The 22,106-nt window shown below is 51.1% G+C and overlaps 1 protein-coding gene across 13 annotated transcripts in view; it reads left to right on the top strand.

Moving 5' to 3' along the window:
- The window catches only part of PTPRU (protein tyrosine phosphatase receptor type U), a 90,172-nt gene that overhangs the window by 43,206 nt on the left and 24,860 nt on the right, over positions 1-22,106 (top strand). For 7 of the 13 annotated variants that reach the window (XM_016957734.3, XM_016957736.4, XM_016957732.4 and 4 more), the window contains 6 exons: positions 176-278; positions 2,804-3,077; positions 4,128-4,164; positions 4,914-5,052; positions 9,858-9,887; positions 12,045-12,202. In XM_016957734.3, the coding sequence (XP_016813223.1) occupies positions 176-278; positions 2,804-3,077; positions 4,128-4,164; positions 4,914-5,052; positions 9,858-9,887; positions 12,045-12,202 (741 nt within the window). The remainder of the gene's footprint in view (positions 1-175; positions 279-2,803; positions 3,078-4,127; positions 4,165-4,913; positions 5,053-9,857; positions 9,888-12,044; positions 12,203-22,106) is intronic. The other 6 variants (XM_016957756.3, XM_016957749.3, XM_016957741.4 and 3 more) reach the window with 3 other exon arrangements.

Here is a 22,106-nt window from a genome sequence, read left to right as displayed (position 1 = left end):
GGTTGGGGCTGGTGCCTGAGGTCAGGGGCCAGGGTAGCTCAGGTCATGTCAGCAGGAACAAAGAGGCTAAGGCTGAAGTAGGGGAGATCTGAGGACTGTGGTCAAGGAGGCTGGAAGCCTGGTCTTCCTGGTCCAGTGGCCAAGCTCCAGCTTGTGACCCTGTCCCCTTCTCCAGCTCCCAGCTTTGATTATGCCGACATGCCGTCACCCCTGGGCGAGTCTGAGAACACCATCACCGTGCTGCTGAGGCCGGCACAGGGCCGCGGTGCGCCCATCAGGTGGGAAAGCAGGGACGGAGGGGTGGGAGTCCAGGGCCTTAGGAAAGAGGCCCCTCCTCTGACCCAGAGCCCCATCCCAGGCCAGCTCACCCTTTTCCTCCCTCAGTCTCCCACGCAGGGCTTGGAGTGTCTGGAGGAGATTGTTCTGTGATGCTTGGCAGGCGAGAAGCCTGCAGTCCCTCCCCTCTGAGGCCATGGGTCTCAGATGGTGACTGTCAGGAGGACCCTGGATAGGTCCAGCGTGGAGAAGGGACTGTCCAGGCCTGTCCAGGGGGCCTTTCCGCAGACACCTTGGAGAAGTGAAACTCTGGGGGCTTTATATCATCCCAGCCTTTTCCTGGAAGCACAGATATGGGCTTTCTAGAAGGCTGGGGCAGCCAGCCAGATAGGGCCATCTCTCTGGAATGGCTAGGAGCTTGGCTTCTCCACCTCCTCTCCCCAGAGGAAGCTGGGCTTGCTGGTGCCGTGGTGGCTGCCTCTGCTTGGGAGAGGGTGCTGGAGACAAGACTGTGTGTGTGTGTGTGTGTGTACGTGGGATGTGAACCTGGGTGTGTCTTTGTGATAAAGACATGGGATGTGTGGTGTGAGTGTGTGTGAGAGGCGTGTATGGGAGACATAAGTGTGCATGTGTGTGAGAGTGTGAGGGTGTTTGTGCAACTGTGTGCACGTACTGTTAGCCAGACCCCGTGCTAGGGGCTTTATCTGCAAGAAGCCATTTATCCTCATGGCAGCCCTGTGGCATGGGTATTATTACCTTCATTTTACATATCGGGAAACTGACTCAGAGAGCCTGAATCACTTGCCCTCAAGGCCACACAGCTAGTAAGTGGTGGAGCTGGGATTTGGAAGCCAAGTCTGTCTGCTGTGCCTCTACCTTTTCTAGAAGTTATAGAGCCTCCCTGCCCTTCTGGTCCACCCCTTCCTTCCACGAAGGTACATGCTCTGGGAGAGGGTGACAGCCTTTAGGTGGGGGGGTGTGAGGGTCCTAGTCAGTTCCCCAGGAAGAGAGTGGGCTGCCTGGGTGACCATGGCAGTCCCTCACCTCCTCACTCCCCACTGTATCCTCTCCTCTTCTGCTTTGTCTTCCCTGTATTTGCCACTGCAAATCCTGCCCTGGGCTGATTCCCAGACCCTCAGGGAAGACCCATGAAAAAGTCACGGGGTCTGCAGGGCCTTTTGCCTGTTGCTAGAGCCTCAGGGCCCTTATGCCGCTGAGTCTGGGATGGGTTGGGAACCCTTTCTTTCTTGTCCTCTTGAGGGATCCTGTGAGCAGCACTGGTCAGGGTCCCTCAGGATGATGATTGCAAGGCTAGGTGGGGGCAGGCTTGGTGGGAGGGGAGCGGCAAGATGGCTGCATGACCCTGGGCATGTCCCGTTACCTTCCTGAGCTTCCGTTTCTTTATCTGCACAATGGGGATTATTCTAGATTAAGATGCACTTTGTTCATGGCTAATGTTAATGATTACCTCCTGGTGGGATTTAGGGCTAGGAGAGGCCTGACCTTAGCCTGGGGTAATGGAGGCTGAAAGGGGCTTGGACTGGTGTTTATAATGGGCTAGTGACAAGCCATGGGCTGGTGTCCAACACTCTGGGATGATTCCCCACAACTTGGATGCTCCAAAGAAACATCTGGTGAGCAAGGAAAAGGCATTTCTGCTTCCCCAAGGAGAGGCTGTCAGTATGGGATGTCACACGCCAAGACGTGACCGAGACTGTAACTGGAAATATTTAAATTTGTCAGGATTCACTTATTTACTCTCCACTTTGTTCTGCAGAGGATTTGGAGGAGCTCATAGCAGAAACCTATTTAGTAAAGAGATAAAATAGAAACACAGCTGGGACCAGGGAGCACGAACCAGAGTGGGCAGTCAGGATCCTGAGACAGCAGGGCTCCGATTTGCTGATCAGAGGCTGCCTTGGCATTGGGAGGGTGCTAGAGACATAGTGTTGGGTGTCCTTGTTTGCTAAATGACTGTCTCTTACTAGAGGTCAGTTTTAGGAAGCCCAGATGCCTAGTGTATAGCACAGGGCTCATAGTCTGAGCTCAGTCATCTCTTTCTGAATGAATGAATGAATGAATGAATGAATCTGGTTAACCCTGTCATTTACTGAGTCCCAGAAGGGAGCTTTCAGTAGCTTTGGTTTCCCAGGTCTTGTGTCACACACACAGGAGGACTCATGGAGGAAGCAGGCTGGGGCCTTATGGCTTGGTTATATTGAGCAGGGTCCACGATCCTCTTAGCCTGGATTAGTAACAGGAATAACCGCTGACAGGTGCTGGCTGCTTGCTTAACTTGCCTGTTCTTCCCATCTATCTTCTGAACAGTCTTGCAATTACTCCCATTTTATGGAGGAAGAAACCGAGGCCCAGGGAGGTTAGGGGACTTGCCCAGCTAGTAAGGAGCAGTGTGTGGAAGTTAGTCCCCAGGAGGGCTTGACCACAAAGCGCATGCCTTTAACTGCCAGCTGGCTCTCCCAGTCCTCTGGCCGCCTGTGATCCCCTGTACACTCTCCTCCCTGTCCAGTGTGTACCAGGTGATTGTGGAGGAGGAGCGGGCGCGGAGGCTGCGGCGGGAGCCAGGTGGACAGGACTGCTTCCCAGTGCCATTGACCTTCGAGGCGGCGCTGGCCCGAGGCCTGGTGCACTACTTCGGGGCCGAACTGGCGGCCAGCAGTCTACCTGAGGCCATGCCCTTTACCGTGGGTGACAACCAGACCTACCGAGGCTTCTGGAACCCACCACTTGAGCCTAGGAAGGCCTATCTCATCTACTTCCAGGCAGCAAGCCACCTGAAGGGGGTGAGGGACCGGCCAGGGTCATGGTGGGCGTGGTTGGGTGTGGGGGATGGCAGACAGGAGATACCTTGGAGCAGGCCCAGCGCAGACTCCAGGCCCGGCACTTCCCATAGCCCCACCTCCCATAGCCCCACCTCCCATAGCTCCACCTCCCATAGCTCCACCTCCCATAGCCCCACCTCCCGTAGCCCCACCTCCCATAGCTCCTCCTCCCACAGCCCACCCCCCATAGCCCTACCTCCTGTAGCCCCACCTCCCATAGCCCTGGCCCCACAGCTCCTCCCCCATAACCTTGCCCCTCCCATAGCCCTGCCTCCTTTTGCCCACCTCCCATTGCCCCACCTCCAATAGCCTTACCTCCCATAGAGCCACCCCCACGGCCCCGCCTCCCACAGCCCCACCTCCCAGAGTCCGTCCCATAGTCCCTCCTCCCATAGCCCCTCCCCCATGGTCCCACCCCTCCCATAGCCAGCCCTCCTGACCCCAGGCTCCTTCCCACAGAGCACTACCCCCTTCCTGAGCCTTCTTTCCCAGGCTCCTCCTTTCTATCCAGGTCCCCAGTCTAGTCTCTGCCCCTTCCTGAGGCCCTGCCTTCTATCTTAGATGCTTCTCTTCCCAGAGGAGTCCATCTCAGATTCCAGCGTTCCTGTGTTAAGGCCTAGGACCCGCCTCCTCCCTGAAGCCCCACCTTATCCTCCAGGCTCCTCCCTCCTCTGCTTCTTGCCTGGTTTCTTGCCTGGTTTCTGACTTCCTAGCTGGACCTCTGGCCCTAGGCCTCGCCCCGATGTCCGAGGCCCCGCCCATTTCCCCATGACGTTTGTTTCTCTTTTGCTTCCGATCTCATCCCCCTTTCCTAAGGCACTGCAGGTGCCTCCCCTCTAGGCCCCGCTCTCAAGGGTCCCCCCAGGCCTGCCTTCGGGTGGGGTGTCCCTTGATGCCATCAGCACCAGACAAAGCCCTGAACAGGCCCAAGAAACGCTGTCTGAGGTTCCCACCCTGGGGAGGGAGAGGTCGGGGCTTCAGCAACGCTGAGACCCCCATCTGTGCCTCCAGGAGACCCGGCTGAATTGCATCCGCATTGCCAGGAAAGGTAAGTCCGCTGAGTTCCTGCAGCCTTTCAGCGGCAGGTTTCTCACCTGCCCAGCGCTGGGGAGGTGGATCCTGAGGACCTAGGGCTGTGGGAGTAGAGGAGGGTGGTTGGGCAGTCCTGGGGCCAGGAGGGGCTTTGCTGCTGGGTTTCCATGTGCCCTACCTCAAGGGCGCCTTCTCCCAGGCTGACAGCAGGGGCCTGGAGCAGGCTTGTGGAGAGGAGCCATTATAGTTGGGCGTTGGGGGTGATGGGTACTGGGTGCTGGTTCTGGGTTACGTATCTGTCCGGCTTTCCTGTGGTGGGGGAGAAGGTGAGGTCAGCATGGGCCCTGTGCTGTAGGTATCTTTCCTGCTTCCAGACAGGGAATGTGGTTGGTTCCCCATCCTGAGATGGACTAACCATGCCCTAGGTACACAATTCCTAATCCCTGTTACCTCCCAGGAGGGCAAGAGGGTGGGGCTGAAGCCCAGGTGTCTGCTCTCCCCTATCCACTGAGAGCTGGGAGGATCTGAGAAAGTGGGAAGCGAGGGAAGCTATTCCTGGCAAAGGATCAGTGAGGACTGTGGCGTGGAAGTGCAGAAGGTATCAGGGATGGTGAGGAGGTAGATTTGCTCAAAAGGCAGGACACATGTTGAGGATGTGGGGCGGTTTGTGCAGCCCAGTTTGTTCCTTGGGCACAGCCACCTACAGGAGGGGCTTGATGGTCCCTGTCTTTCCTCTGATCCCTTGTTCTGCTTTGTTCTCCCCAGCTGCCTGCAAGGAAAGCAAGCGGCCCCTGGAGGTGTCCCAGAGATCGGAGGAGATGGGGCTTATCCTGGGCATCTGTGCAGGGGGGCTTGCTGTCCTCATCCTTCTCCTGGGTGCCATCATTGTCATCATCCGCAAGGGGTGAGTGAGGCCGGTGCCCTGTCCCACCAGTGGCTTCTACCCCTTAGAGGCCTGGTGGCACAGAGGAATAGTGGCTAAGAGCTGGTAGGGCAGCTGTCCTGCAGGTGTGTGGAGGGCTGCCAGCCTGGGCATTGCCTCTACAGATGGATCTGAGCTGGGTGGTGGGAAGCCAGAGACTGAGCAGATGGGGCTGCCCTGGAATGGCATGGCTGGAGTACAGTTCTGGCTGGTGCCAGGTGCTGCCATCCAGGGAGGGGCGCTCAGTGCCTGGTGCCAAGGAGCTATGCCTGCTGGGACTGTTTCAATAGGGAGGGCATAGAGGTGACCTGGCTTTGAACCCCTACCCTCCTGCAGACCTTCAGCCAAGGTGTCTGCCCTGCTTATGGGATTGTGCAGTTGACCTGAGCAGAGGATGGAGCTCACTCCTCTTTAAACCAAGGGCCCTGAGCCATGGCTCTTCCCGGGATCCACCTTCTCTCAGGCTCAACTTGCCCTGGACCCTGTTCCTGTGGATCCTTGAGGAGCCCTCCTGGGCCTGTGACTGATAAACCCCTCCCCCTGCAGCCCCTACTATCCCTCGTGTCTCAAAGGTCCAGCCTGTGTTTGCATGAAATGTGTTTCCTAGTGGATTTGCAGAGGGCAGCATAAATCCCAGGACACTGTAGAATCCAGAACCTAGAATCTTGCAGTTTCAGAAGTGTAGGATTTAGGACTCTAGGAATCTTAGGCTTTAGAATTGTAGAGGCTCAGAGCCCCAGAACGTAAGAGCTGCCAGGTAGTTCAAGGCCATCTAGTCTAGTGGTTTTCAAATCTTTTTAAAGAAACAGAACCTGCCTTCAAAACACCAGAAAACCCTTCCCTGGGAGCCTAGTAAATGGAGCAGATGAAGGCTGAGCAGCAGTGCTGGTCGGAAGCTGGGTGGGGGCTTCTGGGACCTTTCTGTTTGCCAGCTCTGCCCCACCATGTTCCCCACCAGGCAGCCGTGGGACACTGTGGTCCAAGCACCTTAAATGAGGGATGGGGATGTTGAGGCCTAGAGGGCACGCAGGGCTGCCCAAGGCTACCTGGAGAACTAGAGGCAGAGCCAGCTCCACCCTTCCCCACCTGGGCTCTGGCTTCTATAGCCCCTACTGCTGCCAGGCTGGGCATACATGGATGAGTTGGCTGTATCTCTGGGCTGCCAGGAGCAGATAATAGGATCCAGGAAGATGAGAGAGAGAGCTGGCTGGGGCCACCTTGCCTGAGGCCAGACACCAGCAAGAGAGAGAGAGTCTAGGGGTGGAGTGTGCAGCGGAGTGGAGGAGATGGGGGGGGGGGATGGCCCAGCCAGGGCGATACACTCTGATTTTTCCCCTCGTTGTTCCTGCACAGCTTTAAGAGAGACTATTTTAAAGTATCATTTAATGAGGGATTACTATGTGCCAGGAGCTTCACACACATCATCCATGAGCACATTAGTTATTGGACATCTACTGTGTACCAGGCACTGTTCTGCACTCAGGATGCATCAGAGAACATTTCCTTCTTGGATCTTGACTGACTCCCTTTTTTCTGAATGAAGAAACTGTAACGAAAACACCTTGCCCAGGCCACTTGGCTGATGAGCAGTAGGGCCTGACTTCAACTCAGGCTCGCCTACAAATGCGAAGGCCTCACTGAGTCTGGTGCACAGGCAGTGCCCCCAGAATGGCAAGCCCCTGACTTTCCCCCACCAGGGGGCCTGAGAAATGACTTTAAGTAGGGCTGGGGCTGGAGAGGGCTATAATGGAGGGGGCAGATTTCAGTTTCAGGTGGTATTTGAGGTCCTAGAAATCTACCCTCAAGGAGAAGAGGATTGGCCGAGTGGGGGGTGTCAAAGAGAGCGCTGCAAAGAGAGCACTGGGCCCAGGACAGGGTGGATCAGAAATGTTGTCAGGGCCTCACTGGGAAACCTTCCATTATGTATTTGCTACCCCATAAACCCAAGTTATCCCAGATGCCTCCAGGAACCCCTCATCCCCCATCACTCTGGACCTCCTTACTTCCTCTAAAAGCCATTCAGTCTCACTGTGTAGTACCCACTGCATGCCCCTGGATCTGAGCCTGGCCTTCAGGGCCTTCCGTGCTCCTCAGGGCTTTTGCAGTCTGCACTGTGGGTATCATGGGATGCAGCAGCCCTGGCAGGGATGGGGGTGTTCAGATCAACGTGGGGTGCCAACATAACTAACAAGAGTAGGAAGTTGCTGAGGAGGGCAGTTACCACGCCCCCAGGAGGGAGTCCCAGGGGGATTATGGGTAATAGAGGCCAGCTGGAAGAAGATTTCAGATTCTCCATCCTGCCCTGCCTCTGTGGACGATCAGACTGGATGCATCTGCTGTAGGGGAATTCCAGGGCCTGGAAGGGAGGCTGGTGACCCCAGGCCAGGTCAGATCCCCTGGCTGTGCTTCCAGAAGTCGCCATACCCCACCCTTCTCCGTGGCAGCACTTTCTTCTCCCCGCACTTTGTCATTTACTTACTTGTAGTGTTTTGCTCAATGCTTGCCTCCTCTCCTGGGTTAAGAGCTCCATGAAGGGCAGAGAAAGCCCTGTCTTGTCTATATCTCCACAGTCTAGCCCAGGGGAGTCGGGTCTCCCCACTTTGAGGTGTAGGGAGGAGTGGTTTGTGGGCACTGCTGGGTGCTTCCCGGTGCTGGGGCCTCACAGCAGTCCCTGTGGGAGATTATTATTAACCTCACTGTGTATGTATGTGTTTTTTTTTTTTTTTTTTTTTAATGGACTCAAGCTCTGTCATCCAGGCTAGAGTGCGGTGGCGCGATCTCAGCTCACTGCAAGCTCTGCCTCCCAGGTTCACGCCATTCTCCTGCCTCAGCCTTCCGAGTAGCTGGGACTACAGGCGCCCACCACCACGCCCAGCTAATTTTTTTTTTATTTTTAGTAGAGACGGGGTTTCACCTTGTTAGCCAGGATGGGTATGTATGTATTTTTTGAGACAGAGTTTTGCTCTTGTTGTCCAGGCTGGAGTGCAGTGATGCAGTCTTGGCTCACTGCAACCTCTGCCTCCTGGGTTCAAGTGATTCTCCTGCCTCAGCCTCCTGAGTAGCTGGGATTACAGGCGCCCACCACCACACTCGGCTAATTTTTTGTATTTTTAGTAGAGACAGGGTATCATCATGTTGGCCAGGCTGGTCTCGAACTCCCGACCTCAGGTGATGCACCTGCCTCGGCCTCCCAAAGTGCAGGGATTATAGGCCTACCTGAGCCACCATGCCCAGGCTTAACCTCACTTTTTAAAGAAGAAAGTGGAAGCGCATGGAGGTGAAGTTCTTTTATTTATTTTTCCTCATTTATTGATTACTCCATTCAACAAAATATTTATTGTGGGATTACAATGTGTGGGGCCCTGGGGAAACCGAGGGAGACAAAAAGACAAGGATTCTGTCCTCCTGTACTTTGTAGCCAGTGGAGAGCCTGGCATGAAATTAGAAAAAGCACAAATGGAAGAGATAATTGCAAATTGTGAAAAGAACAGGGTGCTGGGTGTTGGGGGCAAAGAGAATACAAGAGACATCATGTAGCTGGCACTCGTGGGAGAGTGGTCCGGGAAGGCCCTTTTGAAGGCACAATGTGTCAACTGAGGCCAGAAGAATGCCATTTCTTCAGCCGTGTCCTCCCTCGTGGGGCCTCTGCAACAGCCCCAGCGCCCTGGACTCTCCCCTCTCTCCCTGGGATGGAGGAGATGTGCTCTGTGACCTGGGGCCAAGCTCCTGCCTTTGCTGGTCCGTCTTCCGCTCTCCTCCCCTTCATCTGCAGGATTTCCTGTGGAAGGCCATTCTTTGGGGTCCCTGCTGACAGGGTGATGTGGGGGCAAGTGAATGGAGGCCTCTGGAGAGCCTGGGAGGAGAGCACAGAGGAAGTTCCAGGACCAGGGTCCTGGGGCAGGTGTTTGCTCTGGACTCTGCCACTGACCCCCAGAGAGGCCCAGGCAGCCCATGCTCCCTGACTCAGCTTCCCCGCCTATGAAATGGGAATCCAACCTGCTTTACACTGTGGGTGCTTTGCGGTAAGGTAGGGCTCTTGATGGAAGCTGTGCCCCAGGTGCTCCCAGAGGGGATGACCTGGCTCCTTTAGTGGATCCCACACCCAGGGGCAGGCAGGGTAGGTAAGGGTGGGCCCTAGTTGTGTCCTGGGCATACATCTGGAGTCCTCTCCATCCTGCCCCCTTTCTGTCCCCACCCAGGTGGAGGTGCAGGCAAAGGGCTGACCCCTTATGGGCAGAGGGCCGTGCAGGGTGGGAGGGTGGGGGATGAGAACAGCCCTGGTAAGCACAGTTAGCCTAGAGAGTATGAGTCTGTGTGTGTCAGGGGATGTCTAATGTGTGTGTGTGTTTGTGAATATATGTCTGAGTGTGTGTCAAGTGTGTCTGAATACGTGTGTATGCATGTCAGCACCTGTGTGTCTGCATTTGTGTGTGTTGATATGTGTTTCTCCATGTATGAGTGTGTATGTGAGCATATATCTACATGTGTGTCTGTGTGAGTGTGCATATGTGTATGACTGTGTGTGAAAGCTCTGCGGCCCCCTAGGTCCTTTTCCCACCTCCTCCTCACTCCTGCAGTAGCCTTGGGGAAGGTTTCAGAAGGGCCTTGGGTCCTGGTCATTAATATCTGAGCCCGACCAGGGAGGTCCTCCTGACCTGTTCAGTCCCTGGCCAGCCCCCTCCCCAGCCCAGGAGGTACCCACCCTGCTGCCTGGGCATTGCCTCAGCCCGGCCTTGGTGGACGGACCTCGGACACAACTGTGCTGTTCTCTCTTTGCACGCTGCCAGGAGAGACCACTATGCCTACTCCTACTACCCGTAAGTAGCTCTACCTTGCCTGGGAGTCCCCGGCCCTGCCTAGGGGGAGATCCCCTGCCCCCGCCTTCTCTGGTTGGGCTTGGTCTCGCTGCACTCAGCCTGGCCTGGTGTCCACCCGGTTCTCCCTGGTTACCTCGGCCTCTGACTTTCTTTCCTCTGCTCTGTCCTTCCCCTCTGCATCTTCCTCCTCAAGTCGTGGTCATGAGTGCTGGTTCTGCCCCTAAGAGGCATGGGTTCAGAGCTGGCCCTGCTGAGTCACCCCCAGCAAGTCCGTGAGCCTCAATGTCCCCTTCACCACCAGAGCAGCCCCTTACGTCTACTGTTCCTCGTGGTTAGAAGGATGTCCTGACCTCCAACCAAATCCACGTTCAGGACACGCTCTGGAGCCCATGTCCATGTGCATGTGTGTGCTTGTGTGCATGTGGGTGGGGCCTACCTGTTCTGAGACTGGCAGCTTCTCCCACAGCACAGGCAACTCTCAGGCCCCTACAAGTCCCTTCTCCAGCCAGGCAGCCCCAGCTCTGCAGACCCACCATTTCCTGGGAGCCTCCTCTGGGCCAAGCCCTGTGCTCAGTTCTTGACAGAGTCCTCACAACAGCTCTGAGAAATAGGAGCTTTTATCACTCCCACTTTACTGATGAGGAAACTGAGGCTCAGAGAGACCAAGGGAGTTGTGGGAGGTCGCAAAATGCACTGGAACTGGGACACAACCCAGGCCCCTGCTGACTCCACAGCCTGCCGATGCTACTCTGTCTTCTCTCTCTGTCTTCTACTCTGCAAGCCTTCCGGAACATTCCTCCTGCCCCTGTGCTGGTTTTCCCTCCCTCGAAGTGCAGGCCCAGAGGGCGCCAGGCCAGCCCTGAGGACAGTGGGTCTCTCACCTCCTCCTCCCTGGACAGCTCCTTACCTTAGTGTTTCCTGACACGAGCTTTTCCAACAACTCAACACCCAGCGACTCGCGCTGAGCCCCCAGCTCGGCTCCTGCAGGGGCTGTGGACAGGCAGCTCTCCCTGCTGCTTGCGCAGTTAGTTTTCAAAACCAGATGCAGAACTTCTCAAAGAATCTGTATTAAATTCCGTCTGCTTAATCTCACATTGAGCTCAGCTGGATGCCAACAGCGTTAGGTGTCCCTCCCGGGTTCCATCTTCTGGGGATCGGGTTGGTTTGTTTCTGTAGCTCTTCTTCCAGGTAGGCCAGGAATCCTGGGCTGGGAACAGAGCCTGTGGCACACCCCTGGAGACCGCCCTCTAGGCCAGCATCTGCTCAGTGACGGGTCCTCTCTGGGCTCCATGTTCAGCCAGGCTGGCTGGCTGTCCTCTGTCCATGGCCCTATCTCCCCACCTCCTTTTCTCCCTCCCACTTTCCTCCAAGTTCCTTCGAAGTCACAAACTGCCATCCTCATCCGTGAAGCTGGGCCTGGAGGGAGAGGAGGTCTCTCTTTCTCTTCCCTGCTGCTCTGAGCAGCAGGATGGACTGGTGGGCAGTGGTGGGAATCTGGACCTTCTGTGGGTCTCTTTACAAGTCTGTGGTGGTCTATGCTGGGACCATCCTAGGTGCTACTGGCAGTAGGGAGAAGCCAAGGGTGGAGTTCATTCTGTGCGTGGGGGAAGCCCCCGAGCTCTGGCTGAGCACAAGCTAGACTCTCTGCGGGGAAGGAGGGGTGTAGTCCCTCCTTCCTGCAGGAGAAGGAGGAGTCTGGAGAGCGGTCCCTGTTTAACACAGGGAGGAGAGAGGTGGGGACATGCTGGGCCTGGAGCTGGGCCAGCCATTTTCCTAGTTTGGGGTGCAGTGGGGGTGAGGGGGGCTGTCTGCTGTGACACCAAATTAGCCCTGGAGTGACTTTCTTTCCCATTTCCTAAGCCCAGGGGGCCAGTGAAACTTAGGAGTGAGATCCCAGCCTGAATCCACTGTTGCTCCACCCCTTTCCCTTAGCAAAGGTCCCTAGGACGGGCTCTGCCAAGCCCTTTTCAGGGAAGAAGCAGCTCTGGGTCTAGTGAGTGAAGGATGGGGGCAGAGCCCTCAGCATCCAGAGATGCTTCTAGGACAGCTGCTGGCTCCTGGCCTTGAGGTCCCCTTACTCCAGGGCCTCCCCAGCCACCTCTGGGTGCTGTCCAGCCCCACACAATGCCTGTGTCTCCCCTCAACCCCCCTCTCCAGGAAGCCGGTGAACATGACCAAGGCCACCGTCAACTACCGCCAGGAGAAGACACACATGATGAGCGCCGTGGACCGCAGCTTCACAGACCAGAGCACCCTGCAGGAGGACGAGCGGCTGGGCCTGTCCTTCATGGACACCCATGGCTACAGCACCCGGGGTGAGTGCCCGGCCCTCCTACCCCTTCTTCATGGCTCTGGGGCTCCCGACCTGAGACAATAGGGTCCCCATATCAGGTGAGTTCTGTAACACCTGCAACCAAAAGTGAAGCATCTATGGTGCTCCTGCTGGATACCTTCTGGATACAGAGCCAGCACAGGTGGCGTTTTTGCATTGTGTACTAGAGGAGCTTGCAAGGAATTCTGCTAGTAAAAGGAATGCAAGGTCCATTGTGACAATCGTCAAGGAGGAGGTGCTGCTGTAGGATCAGAGGGATCAGAGTGGCCTCACCCCTTATTGAGCACCTGTTATGTGAGAGGTGGGGATACAGTGGCTGAGAGAGACCGATATAGAGTCAGACCTGGGCTTACCTCTCCCTTTCTTAGCTGTGTGACCTGGGGCAAGTCACTTAAGCCCTCTGGATGTCTGTTTCCTTGTGTATAAAATGGGAATGCAGATTGCCTCTGCTAGTAGGGCCGATGTGAAGACTAAATGAGATAATGTGTGCAAAATCACTTAGGGCTGTGCTTGTATTCACAGAATATAGTGAGTCAGCCGTTATGTACTAGGTCTGTGTCATAACTTGCTTCATCCCACATCTTTTTATTCTGTTTAGTGTTGATTTGTACAGAAGAGAATACGTAATGTTTATGAAAGTCATAAAATCATAACAATACAACAAACAGCAATGAACCTCATTGGTGAATTAGAACATTATCTTGGTACACCTCCCTGGCTATATCCCCTACCTCTTTCTTAGATGTAAATATTCCCTTGAAATTGTTGTGGTTTTTTTTTTTGAGATGGAGTCTCACTCTGTCACCCAGGCTGGAGTGCAGTGGCATGATCTCGGCTCACTGTAACCTCTGCCTCCCAGGTTCAAACGATTTTCCTGCCTTAACCTCCCAAGTAGCTGGGATTACAGGCACCTGCCACCATACCCGGCTAATTTTTTTGTTTTTTTGAGACAGAGTCTCACTCTGTTGCCCAGGCTGGAGTGCAGTGGCGTGATCTTGGCTCCCTGTAACCTCTGCCTCCAGGGTTGGAGCAATTCTCCTGGCTCAGCCTCCTGAGTAGCTGGGATTACAGGTGTGTGCCACCACACCCAGATAATTTTTGTATTTTTAGTAGAGATGGGGTTTCACCATGTTGGCCAGGCTGGTCTTGAACTCCTGACCTTAGGTGATCCACCCACCTTGGCCTCCCAGAGTCTTGGGATTACAGGCGTGAGCCACCGCACCTGGCCAGTTTTTGTATTTTTAGTAGAGACAGGGTTTCACCATGTTAGCCACGCTGGTCTCGAACTCCTGACCTCAATTGATCTGTCCGCCTCAGCCTCCCAAAGTGTTGGGATTACTGGCGTGAGTCACTGTGCCTAGCCTCCCTTGAAATTTGTGTTTATAATTTTCCTACCTTTTTTGGGGATAGTTTTTTGTTTGTTTTTTTTTTTTGAGACGGAGTCTCCCTCTGTCACCCAGGCTGGAGTGCAGTGGCGCAATCTCTGCTCACTGCAAGCTCCGCCTCCGGCATTCATGCCATTCTTCTCCCTCAGTCTCCCTAGTAGCTGGGACTACAGGCGCCCGCCACTGCGCCTGGCTAATTTTTTGTATTTTTAATAGAGACGGGATTTCACCGTGTTAGCCAGGATGGTCTCGATCTCCTGACCTCATGATCCACCTGCCTCGGCCTCCCAAAGTGCTGGGATTACAGGCGTGAGCCACCGCGCCCGGACTTTTGGGGGTAGTTTTACCATGTGTACATATATCCCCAAACAACGCATTGTATAGTTTTGCTCATTTTCATCCTTTATAAAAATGAAATCACACACTACTTCTTAACTCCACATCATATTTAAATTTACCCATGTGGATGTTTTGCTGCAGTTCATTTACTTTCTCTGATGCGTAGTTTCCCATTGTATGGCTGTATCACAATTGACTTCTCCATTCTGCCATCCATGGGCATTCGATTGGTTTTTAGTTTTCTTGTTATCACAAATGAGACTGCTGTGAATATTCTGATGTGGATGTCTAGATGCACCTGCACACAAGGTTCTAGAAATAGAATTGCTGGATTATGGAGTACGTGCATCTTCAGCTTAATAAGAGTGCCAAGTTGCTTTCCAAAGCAACTCTGCCTGTTTTCTTTCCTAGCAGCAGTGTGTAAGACTTTCTGTTGCTCTACATCAAGATCAAAATTTGCCAGCCTTTTTCACTTCTGCCACATTAGTTTGTATAAAATGGTAATTCTCTATAGTCTTAATTTGCATTTCACTGATGACTAATGAGGTTGAACGTATTTTCAAGTCATCAATGGCCATTCAGGTCTCTTTTTCCGTGAAATGCCTGTTCATGTCTTTCACCTAATTTTCTATTGGGTTTTCTGTTGCTTTCTTAGTGGTTTTTAGGAGTTCTTTATATATTTAGGATAATAATCATTTGTCACTTGTGAATTGCAAATATCTCCTCCCAATTTGTGGCTTATCTTCCTAGGTTATTTATAGTGTCTTTGGATGAACAGAAGATTTTTATTTTCGCGTATTTAAATTCATCAGTCTTTTTCTTTGTGATTTCTACTTTTTGTGTTTTTTAAAGAAGTTTTCCCTATCCAAAGTTATAAAATATTTTTTGCTTTTTTTCTAGAACTTATAACATTTTACATTTTATATTTAAATCTTTATCCATCTGGAATTGATTTTTGTGTGTGGTGGTATAAATTAAGGATTTTATTTTTTCCATGGTGATAAGCCACTGTCCCAGCATCATTTATTATAGTTCACGCTTTCCCTGCTGATTTGCAGTGCCATCTTTCTCGCACACCCCATTTCTACAGATAAGTAGATCATTTTTCAGTTCCCTGTTTCTTTCATTGGTCGGTTTGGTTGATTCCTAACCACACGGTCTAATTATCGAGGCTATTTAAGTCTTGATATCTGAAACATGAAGCTGTGCCAACTTTGTGCTTCATCAAGGATGTCTTGGCTATTTTTGTTTTCATTCTCTCTCTCTTTCTTAATGAGATAGGATCTAGCTCTGTCACCCAGGCTGGAGTGCAGTGGCACAGTCTGGGCTCACTGCAACCTTCGTCTTCCGGGCTCAAGCGATCTCCCACCTCAGCCTCCCGAGGAGCTGGGACTACAGGGGTGCACCACCATGCCTGGCTAATCTTTGCATTTTTTTTTTTTTTGGTAGAGACGGGGTTTCACTATGTTACTCCAGGCTGGTCTCAAACTCCTGGGCTCCAGTGATCTGCCCGCCTCAGCCTCCCAAAGTGTTGGAATTACAGGCATGAGCCATCACGCTCGGCTAATTCTCTTTGTTATAAATTTTAGAGTCATCTCTTTAAGTTTCTTGAAAAACTTTGTTGGATGGTTTTGTATTGAATTTATAGATCAATTTGGAAGAATCGCCATCTTATGAAATTGTCTTTCCACCCATGAAAGTAATGTATATTGCCCCATTTATTTAGGTCTTGAATGTCTTTCAATAATTCTCTCCATAAAATCTTGTACATCTTTTTTTAGATAGATGTCCGTAGGTTCTTTATTTTTGACTTCAATTGCAAATGGTACACTTTTCAAATATTACATTTCCATTTCTTATATAGAGAAATGCAGTTTATTTTTGATTGTATATTGATCTTACATTCATACTTCTTTTTTTTTTGTGAGACAGAATCTCACTCTGTCACCCAGGCTGGAGTGCAGTGGCGCAATCTCAGCTCACTCCAACCTCTGCCTCCCTGGTTCAAGTGATTCTCCTGCTTCAGCCTCCCAAGTAGCTGGGATTACAGACGTGCGCCACCACGCCCAGCTAATTTTTGTATTTTTTTTTAGTAGAGATGGGGTTTCACCATGTTGACCAGGCTAGTCTCGCACTCCTGACCTCAGGTGATCCACCCACCTTGGCCTCTCGAAGTGCTGAGATTACAGGCGTGAGCCACCGTGCCCAGCCTTATATTCATACTTCTCGATATGCTTTCTTATTCTCATTTGTCTGTAGAATGTTTCAGGCTTTCTGAGCGTTAAAGGATCTGTGAATATCCTTTGCAGAAGAAATAGTTGTTTCTTCTTTCCCACTTCTTATTCTTTTTCCCCATGTTTTTTTGGCTGGGACCTCCAGTACTGTGTTGAATAGACTGGTTGTAGCTGGAATCCTTGTCTTCTTTTCCTGACTTTAACAGGAATGTTTCTAATATTTAAACACAGAATGAAGATTGCTTTGGGGTTTTGGTAGAAATGTTTTTATCAGGCTAACCAAATTCCTTTTAGTTTTTAGTTTGCTGAGAGGTTTTAAGTGGGCATTAAACTTACCAAATAATTTTTTCTGCAATTATTGTGATAATTATTTTTTCCCCTTTTGTCTGCTAATGGGATGAGTGACATTTTTAGATTTTTAAAAAATTACCTTAAATTCCTGGGATAAATTCAACTTGGTCATGATGATTATGATGTTTCCTTTCTTTTCTTTTCTTTTTTTTTCTTTTTGAGATAGGGTTTCACTCTGTTGCCCAGGCTGGACTATAGTGGTGTGATCATGGTTCACTGCAACCTCGACCTCCTGGGCTCAAGTGATCCTCCTACCTCAGCCTCCTGAATAGCTGGGACGACAGGTGCCCACTGTCATGCCTTGCTACTTTGTTTTTTTTTTTGTATTTTTTGTAGAGACAGGGTTTTGTCATGTTGTCCAGGTTGGTCTTGAACCCCTGGGCCCAAGCAATTTACTTGTCTTTGCCTCTCAAAGTGCTGGGATTACAGGTGTGAGCCACCGTGTCTGGCCAGATTTTAAACTTCTAATTTGGTATATTTAAAGGACTAAACAACTATTCAGGCTTTCTATTTTTTTAAAAATAGAAAGTTATATTTTTGATAAGTTATATTTGTCTAGGTATTTGGCCATTTTATTTATGTTTTTAAACTCAGTGTTATGCACTTATTAATCATATTCTCCTTGTAATCTCTCTTATTAAATTTTCACCATTTTATACCATTTTACCCTGCTTAGTAGCTGTTTTTTTTTTTTTTTTGAAACGGGGTCTCACTCTGTCGCCCAGGCTGGAGTGCAGTGGTGCAATCCCGGCTCACTGCAACCCTCTGCCTCCCGGGTTCAAGTGATTCTCCTGCCTCAGCCTCCGTAGTAGCTGGGATTACAGGCACCTGCCATCATGCCTGGCTAATTTTTGTATTTTTTGTAGAGACGGGGTTTCACTATGTTGGCCAGGCTGGTCTCGAACTCCTGACCTCAAGTGATCCACCCGTCTTGGCCTCCCAAAGTGCTGAGATTACAAGTGTGAGCCACCGCACCTGCCTGCTTAGTAGCTGTTATTAACCCTTCAGCTTACAAATCAGGAAACAGAGGCTTGGAGAGGGGAAGTCACTTGTCCAGGTTAAACAGCCAGAAAGTGGCAGAGTCAGGACTTAAATGCAAGTCTTTCTGAATTGCAAATTTGTTTCTACTGCATCATGCTGCACCTCGAGGGATGGGTAGGATTCAGACCGCAGAGATGGGAAGGAAAGGGCATGTGTAGAGGAGGCACCGTATGTGCAAATGTGTGGTGATAGGCATGGGAGGAGACAGGGAGAGGTGTGACTGCACTAAATCCTCCAGTGGGTGCTAGAGAGAGCAGGAGATCAGGGTGGTGTGGGCTCATGCCTAACCGCTGAGTCTTGTTGAGAGACAGAGAGAGGCAGGAAACACGGGCTCTGCTCCTGGGATTCACTGATGAGTTGGGGAGTCAGGACTGACCCAGGGAAGTCGGGACCAGGCTAATTGCTATGTGGATAGTGGGGACGATCAGTGCTGTTAGTTTTGAGAAAATATGCCCTTGGGCAGGAGTGGTCAGCATTTTGGTGAGATGGGTATGGTTGACTGATGGTGAGGAGGAAGGGGCACTGAGCTTGGGCAGAGGTGATGGTTGGAAACTCAAAAGGTGCTAGGTGCGGTGGCTCACACCTGTAATCCCAGCACTTGAGGAGGCAGAGGCAGGCAGATCGCTTGAGGTTAGGAGTTCAAGACCAGCCTGGCTAACGTGGTGAAACCCCGTCTCTACTAAAAATAAAAAAATTAGCCAGGGATGGTGGCAGGCGCCTGTAATCCCAGCTACTTGGGAGGCTGAGGCACAAGAATTGCTTGAACCTGGGAGGCAGAGGTTGCAGTGAGCCGAGATCACTCCACTGCACTGCACTCCAGCCTGGCAGACAGAGCAAGACTCTGTCTCAAAAAAAAAAAGACAAAAAAAAAAAAAAAAACCAAAACGTGTCCAGGAGCTGAGCTGAGCTGTGCCTCAGCACCTTCTCTCTCTTTATTCTTCTCTGCCCTCCACTTGCTGGTCTGCCTTCCACTTCCTTCTTTTCCAAACAGTGGAGGCCAGGTTTTTGTGGTTTAGAATGGAAAGCCATTTTGATTTTGGTGGATCCTTCTATGCAAATTTTAAATGAAGGACTTATCACTGTGGGTAACTGGTGGCGGGGCTGGTGTGAAAAAGCCAGCTGGAACCTTCCCAAGGTGTTGGAATGAGCCCTGTTGTCTCTGAAATCCTGCCTGCGAAAACCCTCAGATCCTCCTGGGCCTTGTCCGTCTGGAGCTATTGACTCCTGTGGGTGCCAGTCGGTGTTGGCCAAATTGTTTGTCAAATAAGTGCCAGGTTTTTTCATGCCCATCAATGCCCCTTAATCAGGGAAGCAGAGAGAGCAGTGCGGACAGCAGGGTCTCAGAGTCAGGTGGATTCAAGCCTGGGTTTGAATCCTAGTGCTTCCATTTAATGAGCAAGTAACTTAACTCTTCTGGGCCTCAGTTTTCTCGTTTGCACAAGAGGAACAATGATAGTGCCCCTGCCATATGGATATTCTAAGGAATAAATGACTTAAGAATTGTGCTGGGCACTCAATATGTTAGATATGGCTAGCTCTTATTACAGGCTGTGCTTCTGTAGGAAAGAAACTTACTTGCTAATTGCAAACAGTGGAGGAAAAGTTTGGGGTGCTACCACATTGAATAACTGGGGGCCTCTCCTCATCTGAGGGTGGTGGGAATCAGGGAAAGTGCCATCACTGAGGGAGGGCTGAGGATTTTCATTTCCAGAAGAGGAAACTGAGACCCAGAGAGGTCAAGGAACTTGAGCCAGAATTTGAATTCAGGTCTCTCTGACTCCAAACCTAGTGTTCTTTTTTCTGGGCCTCAGCCCTCCCATAAAGCATCAGCTGTCCAGTGGTTACTCACAGAAGATGTTCCACAGTCACGATGGTGCTAGGAAGAGCCTGGGAGAGTCCCAAAGTGGAGACTTTGAAGGTGGGCCTATGGGCAAACTGGTCCTTAGAGGTAGGGGATGGGGTGGGGTAGGAAGTGTGTCTCAAGTCCCACAGGGGAACTCATAGGCAAGGAGAGTAGGGACCTGTCCTCTCTGGGCCCAGGAATTGGAGGGTCCTTTTGGGAACATCATCATCCCTTCCTTTCCTGGTGGTCTTATTTGTAGAACATCTTGTGTTATTCTTAGGCTCAGCTGTCAGCTGCCCAGATGTGGCTCTGGCTTTCCAGGCGGGACTTTTTGCTTGTCCTCAGCCACTGCGCACTGATTGCATGCCTCCTTGTGGGGCTGTGCCAGGGCTGCCAGCCTTTCAGGATCTCTGGGATAAACTCTTTGATTCTCTGCCACCCTCATTTGCTCCTTTCTCTGCCAGGAGAGCTCTCTGTGGAGCTGTCGGCCCACTTTCCACAAAGAGCACGAGGGCTTCTCCATCTCGCCAGTTTCTTCTCTGAGTTCTTTGAGCCAACAGAAGTCCCTCTTCTTGAAACTGTTGCACTTGCCTGGTGGTGCGTTACGGACACTCCTTGGAATCATCTTTTCAAGCTGCCTTTTAGGTCCCAGACCCAAGATCTTACAGCAGAGAAGGACCAAGACTCTTGTCAGCCAGCTGCCATGGCTTTCTGGCACTCAGGGGCTTCCTTCCTTTCCTGGAAATGACTAGTAATGTCAACAGTTGCCCTTGCAGGTGCTCGCTGTGTGCCAGGCACTGGGCTGGGTGCTTTATATACATTATTATATTTAATATTTACATCATCATATTGGATTGTAACAATTTTTACCTTCACTTGACATGTGAGAATGGAAGTTTGGAGAGAGTAGGTAACATCCCCACGGTCACATACAGAGCTGGGAATTGATCTGAAGTCTTTCCAGAGCCCATCTCTCAGTGTCTACATTGCACTGTGTTCTCCTGAGGATGTTTCATGAAACAAACAAGAAAAGCCCTCCGTGGCAAAAGATGTTTATGAAACATTGCTGTTTCCACTCCTCTCTTGAAGATTTAAAATGCAAACAAACATGCCGAAAGCCCCGAGAGGTCTTGCAGGGAAGAAACCTGTTTGTTTTTGTTTAAACCAGAATTTCACAGACTCCTTTAAAACACAGAATTCCTCTTCCTCCTCTTGCTCTTCTTTTTAATGGGACACCACTTAATCATCTTGCATACCTACGATTTTCTGAAACACTTTGGCAACCACCAAATTAGGCCAGTCTTTTCTCTTTGGACCTCAGTTTCCCCATCTGTAAAATTAAGGGTTTGGGCATCCCACCACAATGGCATAACTGGTACTTGATTTGCCATCCAGCTGTAAGCAACCAGAAATCCAGCTAAAATATAGGAATCAATTGCTTTCAGACATTGAACTATAGGCAGCTGAAGACCGTGGTTCCTGAGAGCAGAGAAGCAAATGAGGTGAAGTCATCTTCAAACCATGGCACAGGAAGGTGGAACCCAAGCACAATGGAGCAGCCTCCCTGCCCTGGTTGGGGTTTGAGGAAGTTGAGCTCATCAGGGGGTCCCTGGTGATCCTGCATTCATTCTGCCAGTTAGTTGCTGAGTAGGAATTCTAGGCCAGGCACCGGAGAGGGTTCTTGCTGGGAGGGTCATTTCAGTTGAGAGTTGAAGGATGAGTATGAGTTCATCAGGCAAGAAAAGTAGGGGGAGGAGGAGTTTTGGAGGGAGAAGGACAGCATATGTGAAGGCACAGGGAGTGGGGGCAGGTTATCTAGGCCCCACTGACAGTCCCCCACTGGACCCTGCCAGCTTAGATCTGGGCAGAGATTGGCTTGAAAATGTGGGGAGGGCTGGAGTTGAATAAGCCCCTCACAGCCTCACCCAGAGCAGGAGGAGGGACATGCGTACAGTCGTGCACCGCATAATGAAGTTTTGGTCAACAATGGACCACGTATACCATGGTGGTCCTATAAGATTATAACGGAGTTGAAAAACTCCTGTGACCTAGTGACATTGTAGCCATCATAATGTCGTCGTGCAATGCATTATTCACTTGTTTGTGGTGAAGCTGGAATAAACCTACTGCACTGTCAGTTGTAAAAAAGTCTAGCACATACAATTATGTGCAGTACATAATAGTTAATGATGACTGTGTTACTGGTTTATGTATTTAATATACTATTAATCATTATTTTAGAGTGTACTTATTTTTTAAAAAGTTAACTGTAAAACAGCCTGTGGCAGGTCCTTCAGGAAGTGTCCCAGAAGAAGGCACGATTTTCTTTCTTTTTTTTTTTTATTGTACTTTAAGTTCTAGGGTACATGGCACAATGTGCAGGTTTGTTACATATGTATACCTGTGCCATGTTGGTGTGCTACACCCATTAACTCGTCATTTACATTAGGTATATCTCCTAATGCTATCCTTCCCCCCTCCCCTCATCCCATGACAGGCCCCGGTGTGTGATGTTCCCCGCCCTGTGTCCAAGTGTTCTCATTGTTCATTTCCCACCTATGAGTGAGAACATGTGATGTTTGGTTTTCTGTCCTTGCAACAGTTTGCTCAGAATGATGGTTTCCAGCTTCATCCATGTCCCTACAAAGGACATGAACTCATCCTTTTTTATGGCTGCATAGTATTCCATAGTGT

Source organism: Pan troglodytes, chromosome 1, assembly GCF_028858775.2.
Source record: "Pan troglodytes isolate AG18354 chromosome 1, NHGRI_mPanTro3-v2.0_pri, whole genome shotgun sequence".
Lineage (NCBI taxonomy): Eukaryota > Metazoa > Chordata > Mammalia > Primates > Hominidae > Pan > Pan troglodytes.
Note: the sequence above shows the minus strand (reverse complement) of the source record. Positions and strands in the feature narration are given on the sequence as shown.